The sequence below is a fragment of the Mauremys reevesii genome, linkage group 15, assembly GCF_016161935.1.
Source record: "Mauremys reevesii isolate NIE-2019 linkage group 15, ASM1616193v1, whole genome shotgun sequence".
Classification (NCBI taxonomy): Eukaryota; Metazoa; Chordata; order Testudines; family Geoemydidae; genus Mauremys; species Mauremys reevesii.
In genome coordinates this window covers 44,321,360-44,334,504 of record NC_052637.1, presented here as the reverse complement: position 1 = coordinate 44,334,504, position 13,145 = coordinate 44,321,360, and the positions used below count along the sequence as shown (strand labels likewise).

General features: G+C 52.6%; 1 protein-coding gene across 3 annotated transcripts; it reads left to right on the top strand.

The window, feature by feature from the left end:
- The first annotated feature begins 267 nt into the window (after positions 1 to 267).
- On the top strand, positions 268 to 12,382 carry MCRIP1 (MAPK regulated corepressor interacting protein 1). Of its 3 annotated transcripts, none has more exons than XM_039501984.1 (6): positions 327 to 405; positions 2,975 to 3,130; positions 3,280 to 3,359; positions 3,666 to 3,784; positions 10,114 to 10,215; positions 10,642 to 12,382. In XM_039501984.1, the coding sequence occupies exons 3-6, from the start codon at positions 3,352 to 3,354 to the stop codon at positions 10,704 to 10,706; spliced, it is 294 nt and encodes a 97-aa protein (XP_039357918.1). In that variant the 5' UTR covers positions 327 to 405; positions 2,975 to 3,130; positions 3,280 to 3,351; the 3' UTR covers positions 10,707 to 12,382. The 3 variants fall into 3 exon arrangements, with proteins under 3 accessions (XP_039357917.1, XP_039357918.1, XP_039357919.1); XM_039501985.1 differs by having other exon boundaries at positions 383 to 405; positions 2,978 to 3,130; XM_039501983.1 differs by lacking the exon at positions 2,975 to 3,130 and having other exon boundaries at positions 268 to 405.
- Positions 12,383 to 13,145: the final 763 nt, after the last annotated feature.

The window sequence follows — 13,145 nt, the reverse complement described above, 5'->3', positions numbered from 1 at the left end:
CCAGGGCGGCGCTGGGGCTGTCGGGGGCTCTGGGCCCGGCGCTGGGGGCTGTCAGGGGCTTTGGGCCCCGGCGGCGCTGGGGGCTGTCGGGAGCTGTCGGGGAGATCGGCGCTGGGGGCTGTCGGGGACTCTGGGCCCGGCGCTGGGGGCTGTCGGGGGCTCGGGGAGGTCGGCGCTGGGGGCTGTCGGGGCTCTGGGCCCCGCTGTCGGAGGGGCTCTGGGCCCCAGGGGGCGGCGCTGGGGGGCTGTCGGGGGGGCTCTGGGCCCCGGGGGGGCTCTGGGCCCGACGGGCTGCACTGCATCCATCACGCCCCGCCGCGCGGCGCCTGCGCGGGCCCGGCCTATGCGCTCACTTCCGTCCCGGCCTGGCAGCGGCGAGAGGAGCCGGGAGCGGCCCGGGCCCAGGTGAGCGGAGCCGCGCGAGCCCGGGACCCCGCGACCAGGGGCCTGGGGCGGCCCAAGCGCCGCGTCTCCATGGGAACGGCCCGCCGAGGCCTGGCGCCACGGAGTGACCCCCGGCCCCCAAACCCCGGCCGGGGCCAGGGGAGCAGCAGCGACAGCCCCGCCCCCGACACCCCAGGCCATGCACTGCCCCCGCCCCTGCCCCCGGACCATGCACTGACACCACCCTGCCCCTGCGGCCCCAGGCCATGCACTGACACCCCCGGGCCATGCACTGACACCCCGCCCCTGCCCCCGGACCAAGCACTGCCCCCGCCCCGGGCCATACACTTACACCACCCTGCCCCTGCCCCCGGACCATGCACTGACACCACCCTGCCCCTGCGCCCCAGGCCATGCACTGACACCCCCGGGCCATGCACTGACACCCCGCCCCCCCCCGGGCCATGCACTGACACCCCCGCCCCTGCGCCCCCCGGGCCATGCACTGCCCCCCCCGCCCCCCCCGGACCATGCACTGACACCACCCTGCCCCTGCGCCCCCCAGGCCATGCACTGACACCCCGGGCCATGCACTGACACCCCCGCCCCTGCCCCTGCCCCCGGACCATGCACTGACACCACCCTGCCCCTGCGCCCCAGGCCATGCACTGACACACCCCGGGCCATGCACTGACACCCCGCCCCTGCCCCCGGGCCAAGCACTGCCCCGCCCCCGGGCCATGCCCTGCCCCCACCCTGCCCCTGCGCCCCCCAGGCCATGCACTGACACCCCCCCCGGGCCATGCACTGACACCTCCGCCCCTTGCCCCCGGGCCATGCACTGCCCCTGCCCCTGCCCCCGGGCCATGCACTGACACCCCCGACACCCCTAGGCCATGCACTGCCCCCGCCCCTGCCCCGGGCCATGCACTGACACCACCCTGCCCCTGCCCCGGGCCATGCACTGACACCCCCGACACCCCGGGCCATGCACTGACACCCCCGCCCCTGACACTCCGGGCCATGCACTGACACCACCCCGCCCCTGCCCCGGCCATGCACAGACACCCCGCCCCCGACACCCCGGGCCATGCACTGAACCCCACCCCTCCGGCACTGCCCCCGACACCCCTGGGCCATGCACTGACACCCCGCCCCTGACGCCCCGGGCCATGCACTGACACCCCTGCCTCCCTGGGCCACACACTGAACTCCCGGCACTGTCCCCCGACACCCCAGGCCATGCACTGACACCCCACCCCGAGCCATGCACTGACTTCTCCCCATGCTGGGCCTTTGGGGCCCTGGCAGCAACAGTCCACTATGATAGTCTCCCCACGCACCGCCCCTGCCAGCCCCCAATAGCCCCTCTGTGCCAGCCCCCCCCCGGGCTCCTAGCACTGAGAGCCCCCCTATGATAGCCCTCCCCCCATGCCAGCCACCCTGAGCCCCTGGCAGTGACAGCCTCCCCGCAGTTGGCCTGTGCTGAGCACTCTTGCCTGGATCTTGGGGAAGGTGGGGGGCACAAATGCAGGGCCCTCATGGGATTAGGAGAGCCCCTTCCTAGAGCCACTCTCCCTGCCACAGGCTGCTGTGTCTCTGCAAGGCCCATGCCCTGGGTGTTGCCGTGGCGATGGATCTGACATGCCCTGAGTGTTGCCGTGGCGATGGGTCTGACACATCCCTGCATATCTGCCTACATCCAGCACGAGGGAGTCCCCTTTAATCCTAAAATAGCAGGCACCTCCTCTGGCCCCCCTACCCCCACCCGCCTACAGCTCCTTGGCTACAGCGGAGAAGGATGCAGGACAACAGCAGCACTTGTACTCCCACCCCTGGAGGTGTTACTGCTCTCAGCCCCTCTGCCTTCTTCAGAAATACCCTTGGGAGAGCCCAGGTTGGGGATGTGCATGCTGGGAGTAATGCCAGCCAAACCTGGTTCACGGGCACATCTGTGCGCAGCTCTGCAGGAGTCCCCACCCTTCCCACAGTCCCACTGCAGCCCGAGGGTTTGTTCTGCCCATTCCCCGCATTTCCCAGTGCATTGGCCAGTATGGTTTGAAATGTCCCAAGCAATGGCCATCCCCCACAGCAGTCTGGCGGGTCTTGGAGCCAGGAAGCTGATCCAGCTCTTCAGACTAACCTGTCCTTTGTTCATTCTCCTTGGCAGACTTCAGCATCACCCTGGATGTGTCTCCTCTCTCTTTCAGGGTGACACCAAATTTGCTGCTGTTTTGCACCTGAAGGCCTGCTGCATGCACAGCATCTGTGCCAGGAGAACTGTCAGTCAAGGGCAGAGTGTTTTACCAATATAGTTATACCAGTATAATCTGTAGTGTGGATGCAGTTACGTTGGGACAGAGATGCCTTGTCCGGCTATGGCTTGTTCCCTTTGCTGTGTGGGAATAGCTATCCTGGTTATAAGCACTTTTATACCAGTATAACTGTGCCCACTTTAGGGAAGTTGTACAACTGCATCTGTACTGGCATTGCCCTGATCACTGATGGCATCGAGCCCCCCTGGCATTGCCAACAATGGGGTTAAAGTGGTAAGACCCGCATCTGAAATCCTTCTCATTTATTTCTTGAGGAGTGCTGCAGCAGCTGGGGTCAGAATGCAGCCCCACAGACCTATGCTAAGAAGCTGACTCCCTGGGTCTCTCTGTGACCTCTCTAGGCTTGCATCTGAAGAAGTGGATATTCACCCATGAAAGCTCATGCTGCAAAACGTCTGTTAGTCTATAAGGTGCCACAGGATTCTTTGTTGCTTCTCTAGGCTTTGATGCTATGCTCTTAGCTGCAGTATGGGAGCACATGAAGCCTCAGCTAGGGGTGGCTGCATAGAGAAGGTGCTGGTATTCGGGAGACACTTAGCTCCGTTTCACTTTGTTTCAGCATCCATCTCCTATCTGCCAAGTTCTGCACTGGCAAGGGCAGGATTAGAGAGGTCTGAGTGTGGAGGCAGCCATGACCAGGTGAGACACTTTCAAACAAAGTAGAGAGCCTGTGGATGAGGGCAAGGCAGGGGGTGGGGGCATGGAGTCCTTTTGGGGGGAACGCCATGGGGTTAGGCAGGGCATGAACAGTGATGGCTTTACTTTTCCTGAGCTTGGGCCATGCTGCTGGTTTAAGGGTTGGGGAGGTGCCAGCTTGCATGACTGCTTGCGCCAGGGCCTTTGCTGCAGGATTTCCTGCACTCCCTCTCTGAGGTTCATTCCAGAGTTTTTCACTTCTCCCCATCTGCCCATGGGCTCTCATCAGGACTTGTTCTTTGGTTTCAGCTCCCCTGTCTCCAGGGTCGTTTACAATGGCAAGAGGAACAGCAGTCCTCGCTCCCCAAGCAACAGCAGTGAGATTTTCACCCCTGCTCACGAGGAGAATGTGCGCTTCATTTATGAAGGTGGGTGAGTGGGCATCTCCTGGGCAGGGCTGGAGTGATCTGGGATCTGCAACTCCCCCAGGCCATGTTTTCTCCCCAGGCTCCCTTCCTCTTTGGTGCCACTTGCCTTTCAGCCTTGGAATTACACAAGAGGCTTCCTGCCATGGTGCCTCATCAGAGCAGTGGGCAAGGAGGAGTCAGAGAACAGTGTGGCTGCTGCTCCCTCCCCGAGCTGAGGACGTATGGAGCTTTGCTCATCCCATCATGTGCTCCTGAGCTCTTCTTTCCGCGTTGATAGCCTAGGGCCCATTAGTTTCCATTCCCTATGGGGTGATGATGAGAAGAGGGATGCGACTACTTAATATGCCTTGCAATGCGAGTCTACGTTGCTGTGGGACTCTGTTACCCACCAATTGCTATGGCAGAAATACGACACTGGAATGAGCCCAGAGCAGGCACTGGGTGGTGGCCTCTGCTGTGTGGCAGATGTGACTTCGCTCATTCACAGGCTCTAAACAGACATCTCAGTCTCAGCCAGAAGAGTGAGGCCTTACTGCGCACATGAAGCAAATCAAACCAGGCCCAGGTAAAACTCCCTTGTGGGACAGTCTCTGTCTCAGTAGCTGTTGTGCTGTCTCATGTCTCCTGAGCCTGCTGTGCTGAGACAAGGAGAGAGGAATCAAACTGATTTCAAACTGACCAAGTTAAGAGGACCCAGTGTGTGTGTGGAAGCCCCTTCCATAGCCTGGCTGAGGCTGGAACAACCCTTAGGAGACTCTTCTAAGGGCTTCTCATCCCCTGCCAGTGTCTGGGAAGGTCTTTCCAACAACATCCCATTGCCCAAGAGCAATGCCCTCCGACTGAATGAAGCCATTGCTGCTCAGAGTGCTGAGTGCACAGGAAACAGACAGTCTTTGTGTTGCTGAGTCCCCTGGGGTCACGTGGTGCTATGGAGGGGAGGCAAGGCCTGGCAAAATAGGATTTTCAGGTGCGTGGTGTTTGTCTCTGGCGTGCCTTTGGCCCTGGCCATTTCTGGAGAATTTAGTCCTTCAATTAAAAAGTAAAATGAAGCTTCGATTCCTGAGGTTTGCAAAGAAACCCTTTGAATGTAACTGTGCTCTGTCTGTCTGTGAGCTGCCACCCATAGGGAGCTGCTGGTGAGTGGCCTCTGGAGTGGGGTGCAGTCCGGCTGGGGGGAGGTGCCAGCCTGCAAGTGCATACGTGCCATTTTAAGCAGGAGCCTGGGTGACTGTGCATGAGGTACTCAGCACCCAGGCCAGACATGAGCCAGTTCTCCTGTGCTCTTGCAGGTATCTGCCCTCCCCATCCTCCTAGTGCAGTCTTTCCTCTTTACCAAGCCCACAGTGAAGGCACTTTCATGTATGTGATCCCACTGTGAAGTTGGAGGGAGACACATTAGACTTGGGAGCAGGGTGATAAGGAAATGGGGACTGGAAGGTGGGGTTGGACCTCATTCTGATGGACAAATAATTGTTACTTGGTGACGTAAAAATTACCAGTAGCCTAGAGTACCAGTGATCATGATCTCTTTACGTTTATGTTGTGCAAACAGAACATGGTACCAAACACTAATGTATATTTAGAATTTTAAAAGGGTTCATTTTCCAAAGCTAAAAGCAATTGTTGCCATAACTGTCTGGGAACATTAAATTTAAAGTATGAAGTGTCAGTGGAAACTGGGACTTGTTCAAGGATATCCCTTTGGATGCCCAAAAAGCCATGATTCCACAGACATGAAAGTTATGCTGGCCAAGAAGCCAGACGGGTTAGAAGGAGTTGGGGAAGAAGCAATAAAACAAAATTTATATATAAAGAATGGAAGTAAATGGCAATTTATATAAGTTAAAAGTTAAAAAATGTAGGTGATTGGTAAGAGAAGCCAAAGGAATCAATGAAATATCAATGGGCAATAGAGTTAAAGATAAGGCATTTTTAAAACATATTCAGAACAAGAAGCAGGGCCGGCGCTTCCATTAGGCGACCCTAGGTGGTCGCCTAGGGCGCCAGGATTCGGGAGGCGGCATTTTGTGCACTCCCCACGGGGCGCACGGTAGCTTCCGATTCTGCTCCCGTCGCACCGCCGAAGAAGGACCTTCTGCCGACGTGCCGCGGAAAACAGCGGCAGCCAATTGAGCAGCTCAGTGACTGCCGCTGTCGCCTGCGGCATTTCGGGGGAGGGTCCTTCTTCGGCAGCGCAATGGGAGTGGAACTGGAAGCTCCCGCACGCCCCGTGGGGAGCGCACAAAATGCCACCCCCCGAATTCTGCCTAGGGCGCCAGAAACCCTGGCGCCGCTCCTGACAAGAAGTACCCCATGACGGATGATAAAATTGTAAACAGAGATGCAGAAATGTTAAATAAATATTTATGTACAGTATTTGGAATGAAACAGGAGGATGTATAGTATAGTCAAATATAGTAAAAATCTTAAAATCAATCAAACTGTACTATAGAATCTCTGTGGGCAGAAATTCCATGCTTGAATAATAAGATTATAGCAGTAGGAATATACTACCAACCACCTGGCCAGGATGGTGACCGTGATTGTGAAATGTTATGGGAGATTAGAGAGGCTACAAGAACACAAAACCCAATAAGAATGGGGAATTCAGCTATACCCATATTGACTGGATATATGTCACCTCAGGATGGGATGCAGAGATAAAATTTCTAGACACCATTAATGACTGATTCTTGGAGCAACTAGTCCTGGAACCCCAAAGGGAGAAGCAATTATTGATTTAGTCCTAAATGGTGCACCGGATCTGATCCAATAGGTGAATATAGCTGAACTGCTTGGTAATGGTGACCATAATGTAATTACATTTAACATCCTTGTAAGGGGGAAAATCCACCACATTTAACTTAAAAAAGGGGAACTCCACAAAAATGAGTAAGGTAGTTAAATGGAAGTTAAAAGGAACAGTCACAAATGCCTGCAAATTATAGGGACAGTAGTTAAAAACACCATAGTAGAGACTTAAACAAAATGTATACCCACAAATTTAAAAAAATAAACCAGTAAGAGGACCAAAAAAATGCACCATGGCTAAACAACAGAGTATAAGAGGTGGTTAGAGACAAAAACTGGAAGTCCTCTCCTAGTGAGGAATATAGAAAGGGAGATAAACTCTGGCAGATCAAGTGTCAAAGTATAATTGGGCACAAAAAATTTGAAGAGCAATTAGCAAAAACAACATTTTTTTAAAATACATCAGAAGCAAGAAGCCTGCCAAACAATCATTGGGGCCACTGGATGATTGAGGTGCTAAAGGACTATATGAGGAAGAAAAGGCCATAACGGAAAAGCTAAATTAATTCTTTGCATCTTTTTTCACTACAGAGGATGTGAGGGAGATTGCCATACCTGAACTGTTCTTTTTAGGTGGCAGATCTGAGGAACTGTCCCAGGTTGACGTGTCATTAGAGGCAGTTTTGGAAAAAATTGATAAACTAAACAGTAATAAATCACCCGGACCAGATGGCATCACCCAAGTGTTCTGAAGGAACTCAAATGTGAAATTTCAGAACTACTAACTGTGGTATATAACCTGTAATTTAAATCTGCTTCTGTATCAGATGACTGGAAGATAGCTAATATAATGCCATTTTTTAAAAAAAGGCTCCAGAGGCAATCCTGGCAATTAATTTCAGTACCAGGCAAATTGGTTGAAACTATAATAAAGAACAGAATTATCAAACACATAGATGAACACAATTTGTTGTTAAAGAATTGATGCAGCTTTTGTAAAGAGACATCATGCTTCACCAGTCTATTAGAAGTCTTTGAGGGTGTCAACAAACATGTGGACAAGGGTGATCCAGTGGATATACTTGGACTTTCAGAAAGCCTGTGAGAAAATCCCTCATCAAAGGCTCTTAAGCAAACTAAGCAGTTATAGAATCAGAGGGAAGGTTCTCTCATGGATCAGTAACTGGTTAAAAGATAGGAAACAAAGAGTAGGACTAAATGGTCAGTTTTCAGAACGGAGAGAGGTAAATAGCAGTGCTCCTAGGGGTCTGCACTGGGACCAGTGCTGTTCAACGTATTCATAAATGGTCTGGAAAAAGGGGTGAACATTGAGGTGACAAAGTTTACAGACAATACAAAATTACTCAAGCTAGTTAAATCCAAAACTGACTGCGAAGAGTTACAAACAGATCTCACAAAACTGGGTGACTGGGCAACAAAATGGCAGATGAACTTCAGTGTTGATAAATGCAAAGTAATGCACATTGGAAAACATCATCCCAACTACACATTCAAAATTATGGAGTCTGAATTAGCTGTCATCGTGGATAGTTCTAAAAACATCTGCTCAATGTGCAGCAACAGTAAAAAAAAGCTAACAGTGTTAGGAACCATTAGCAAAGGGATAGCTAATACAACCAAAAATATCATAATGCGACTATATAAATCCTTGGCACCCACCCACCTGAACACTGTGTGGGGTTCTGATTGTTCCCAGCTCAAAATAATATATTAGAATTGGAAAAAGAAAAGGTCAACAAAAATGATTAGGGATATGGAAGAGATTCCATATGAGGAAAGATTAAAAAGGCTGCAGTTCATCTTAGAAAAGTGATGACTAAAGGGGGATATGATAGAGATCTCTAAAATCATGAATAGTGAGGAGAAAGTGATTAAGGAAGTGTGATTTACCCATCCACATAACACAGGAACCAGGGGTCACCCAATTAAATTAATAGGCAGCAGGTTTAAAACAAACATAAGGAAGTACTTCTTCACATTGTGCATTGTGCCTTGAGTGCAGGGGACTGGACTAGATGACCTCTCGAGGTCTCTTCTAGTTCTACGAGTCTATGATTTCTATACTGCAGTCAACCTGGGGAACTCATTGCCAGGGGATGTTGTGAAGGCCAAAAGTATAACTGGGTTCAAAAAAGAATTAGATAAGTTAATGGAGGATAGATCCATCAATGGCTATTAGCCAAGATGGTCAGGGATGCAACCCCATGCTCTGGGTGTCCTTAAACCTCTGACTGCCAGAAGCTGGGACTGGATGACAGGGATGAATCACTCGATAAATTTCCCTGTTCTGTTCATTCCCTCTGAAGCATCTGGCACCAGCCCACTACTGGAAGACAGGATGCTGGTCTAGCTGGACCATTGGTCTGACCCAATATGACTATTCTTATGTGTCCAACTTGTACGATGTGGATGGAATAGAAAGTTTACTATCTGTAACAAGATAGGAGAGTGTGAGGCAGCATCTGCTAAAATTAAACGTTTTCATATCAGCACGCCCAGATAACTTACACCCAAAGGTCTTAAAGGAACTGCTGAGGATCTTGCTGAACCACTAATATTAATGTTTAACAAATCTTGGAAAACTGGGAAATTCCAAAGGACAGGAGGACTGCAAATGTAATTCCAGTATTTAAAAAGGAGAAAGGGGATGACCCAGCAAGATTTAGACTGGGAGCCTGACATTGATCCTGGGTAAAATAATGGAATGGTTAGTTCAGGGCTCAGTCAACAAAGAATTAGAGGCTAAAAATATAATTAATGTGAAGGCAAATCTTGTCAAACAAACTTGCTGTCTTTTGACAGGATTAGAGGTTTGGTTGATAAAGGCAGCTGTGTTGATATAGTAAACTTAGATTTCTCCAAGGCAATTGTACCACATACAATTTTGATTAAAAACTTGCATTATATAGAACTAACAGGACATACACGTTCAATGGATTAAAAACTGTCTCACTGACAGATCTCAAAGTAGTTGTTAATGGGTGATACCGATGAGTGAGGTCATTTCTAGTGGATTTTCCCCAGTTTTCCATGATTTATTAAAAATCAACATTAACGGTCCAGCAAGTTCCTCAGACAGCTCTTTTCAAACTCTTGGATGCAAGTTGTCTGGACCTGCTGATTTAAAAATGTCCAACTTAAGTAGCTTTTGTTTAACATACATTTGAATTACAGTTGGAACAGAAAGTGTTTCTTCATGATCATCATCATCATCTATGACTGCATCATGTGGCTTTTTCCCAACTATGCAACAGAAATATTATTCTTCGGTTTCTGCATCTTTATTGATAATTCTGCCATTTCCATTGAGTAATGGACCAGTGCCATTGTTTGGATTCAGTTTAATGCCCTGTGACATACAGGAGCTTAGACTAGATGATCTAATGGTCTCTTCTGGCCTTAAACTCTATGAAACTGTGAAGTTCCCTGGTGTGTGCAGGGAACGGGGTTCTTGAGGGCTGGGATGAGAGCGTGGGAGCAGCTGGAGGGAGACCTAGGCATGTCCTGTAGCAGGCACAGCACCCTCCCCTCCCTCTCTCGCTGTGCTCCTTCCCCAGCCTGGCAGTGTGTGGAGCGAGACCTTCGCAACCAGATGTCGGGCAATGAGAGGGGCCTGGTGGAAGAGTATGTGGAGAAGATACCAAACCCCAGCCTAAAGGGTGAGTTTGCCTGTGGGGTCTTTGGCCCATCCAGGGGAACAAGTGCCATAGTGCTCAAGTAAGTGGAGCAGAGCACTGGCTGCTGAGAGGGGAGGAACCCCCTCAGGACACCAGTGACCTGTCCTAACTGAATGCACAGCTCTAACCACTCCATCCAACTACAGGAAGGTGAATGGGGGCGACCAGGTTGGGAGCCTTCAAGCCAGTGGGACAAATAGCCTTTAATGATGAGGGGCAGAGGAGACCTGTGGCTTTGGAGCCTGGACTCCTGCAGAGTGTGTGTTGGGCGTGGTGGGTGCTGGTAACGTGGAGGGGTGATGCAGTGCTGAGCGCAGCCCCTGAATTGAGTCTTGGGGGCGGGTAGGGTGATGCTGGCAGTGCTGAGCCCAGACCCCATACTGAGTTCTCCTCTCTTCCTCCTCACAGCATTTAAACCTGTTGACTTGAGTGATCTGAAGAGGAGAAACACACAGGATGCTAAGAAATCCTAAGGCAGGTTCTGCCTGCTGATTGGCTGGTGTCCTGAGGTCCTCAAGCAAATTTAATTTGAAGATTTTGTGTTGATTTCCTCCTCTGATCTGTGTTCTGCCCGTGGAAGAGCTGGGCGGCTTTGGGGCTGGCTCTGAAGCTGCCCAAGTTTGAACTCCATTGCGGATGCCTAGAGCGTGTTGTACTGGATTCCTGCCCCTTCCCTGTAGCCTCGCCTCGGGCTGCCTTTCTCTACCGTGTGTTGGGCCCACAAAGTCAGCTTACTCTTCCTCCCAGCTCTGTCCTCAGTCAGCCATGGGCTGCTCTATTGGCTGCCGACTGGTTGGTGTGGTCCCTGGGGCTCTGTTGCTAGGGAGGACAGAGCTGAGTGGCTGCGTTTGGGCCAGTGGAGGCCAAGCCTAGTTCACCCCTTCCCCCAGGTATCGAGGAGCAGCTGTGGACAGGCTGCAAGGAAAAGGTGGGGCACGTTCAGAGGCTGGAGGAGGAGCATGCATTATTGGTCCCTGCTTTGTGCCCCATGGCGACTCAGTGCCAGCGGGCTTGCCGGCCTTCCTCACAGCCGTGCTGCTGGGCAGGTGACCCTTCCCCCTCCCCTTGCTTGTCAAGTAGGTGGGGTTAGTTTGCAGCTGAGCCCCTAGCACTTGGTTGCTAACAGCTTCTGGGATTGTGGGACTCCAAGATATTGTCCATATTAAAGAGCTGACTGGCTCTCTTCCCCATAACAGGGCTGGGGCAGGTCCCATGGCTCAGGGGGCAGAGCTGTTTCCTGCCAGGCCTTGCCCTGCTGGAGCTAGGAGGGGTGCACCCTTGGTCCTGAGCCCCAGAGACCAAGGTGCATTTACAGCTGGAGTAGTGGACTATTCTCCGCTCCCTGCCAGGTGCCCTGGCAGCTCCTTCCAGGCAGGAAGGATGGGGTGGGGCAGCACTTGCTGAGGGAGGCTTGACTATGGGAAGTTGTTTCTATCTGCATCCTTGCCTGGCCGACATCTCCCAACGTTAGTACTAGAAGGATTCCCCAGCCCTCCTGCCCCCTTCCTGTCCCCCTCCCTCCAGCTGTCTGGGCCCCCCTGTGCAGTAACCCCCTTCCCGGCCAGGCCTGTTCTGTGGGGTGGGCCTGGAGGGGGGAGATAGTTACACAGCCCCTAGTGGAGCCCAGCTCACTTCCTAAAGACATCCCTTAGCTAGGGCAGTTTACAGCAAGCTGCTGCTGCAGTGCCAGGCTGAAGGCCGTCTCCCCACCCCCGGGCTCGGAAAGCACTTCAGAAGGTGGCCCTCTTGGGACCCTAGTACCTGACAAGGCTGGGAGGTCTCAGCATGGCCCCACTCTGAGTGGTTCTGCCATCACTATTGCCCTGTGAAGCACAACCCCACCAGTCAAGCGGCTGTCACCAGCACTGCAGGAGCATTGTGGTCCCAGAGACCAGCATCCTGTCCCTGCAGTGCTGCAGGAGCAGCCCCCTGCCTGGGAGCTCACAGGGAGGGGAGCTGCCAAGTGCTCTGCCCAGCACAGATGGTGGCAGGCACTGGCAGCCAGGCACTGCAGGGCTAAGAGCGGTGCAGGCAGGATTTGTGGTCACTGTTACCTTCCCTTTGTTGTTAAGTCAATGACCTACGTTGTTCTTTCGCTCTGTCTGTCACTTGAGGAGTGTTGTAAATAAAAGCTGGTTAGTCCTTTTGAGCTTGTCTCTGTGCACATCTGTCCATTGCTCCCAGGCTGCTCCATGGCTGGCTGTGCTGGATATGGGGCTGATTTACCACCCATGCTCCCACTTCTTCTTCAGCCACTGGTCTGCTGTCCAGTGCATGCAGAGCTGGGGAATGGCTGAGAGGACACCCTGCCCCAGGGGAATGGCGGGATGGGCCTTGCAGTACTGGTGGCTGAACTCCCCCATGGAGGCCCAGCTAAGGAGCAAGGAGTGCAGCCACGCATGCACAATCCCTTGTCCCTCTGCAGATTCCACATCCCTTTGCTCTCAACCCTCAAGCTGTTTCCGGGCCCCAGTCAGTTGTAGCTGTACACAGCTCAGGCAGAGGCTTAGCCATGCACACCCACAGCTCTTGCTCACTCAGATGCTTTTCCAATTACTTCCTAATTTTCCCACTTTTGATGTTTAAAGTCTCTCCATTACCTGTTTGAGGCTGCAGTTCTGAAAGGAGAGTCAGGGCCCAGGTCTCTGGGGTGGAAGTGGGTGCAGCCTCAGCCAGTGCAGGGTCTTTTTGCAGCTTAGCCAGCCCAGCAAGGGTGAAAGCTGATGCAAATGGAGGCTGTGGACAGCTTTAATGTTGCTATCAGCCTGAAACTGCAAGTGCAGCTGCCCCAATCACGCAGAGTGTAGCAAATGCAGCCCCTCTTTCCCACACTCCAGGCTGCGGCTATGCACCAACTGCGTAAAGCACCTCTGAGTTGGGAGGTGTTGTATTAATTTAGATGGAATCAATGG

Bases quoted from the DNA above. Each gene is read 5' to 3' on its own strand.
- MCRIP1 (XM_039501983.1), top strand. The intron at 3,785-10,113 runs GTGGGTGAGTGG...CTCCTTCCCCAG, and splicing joins TGTGCGCTTCATTTATGAAG to CCTGGCAGTGTGTGGAGCGA. The intron at 10,216-10,641 runs GTGAGTTTGCCT...TCCTCCTCACAG, and splicing joins ACCAAACCCCAGCCTAAAGG to CATTTAAACCTGTTGACTTG.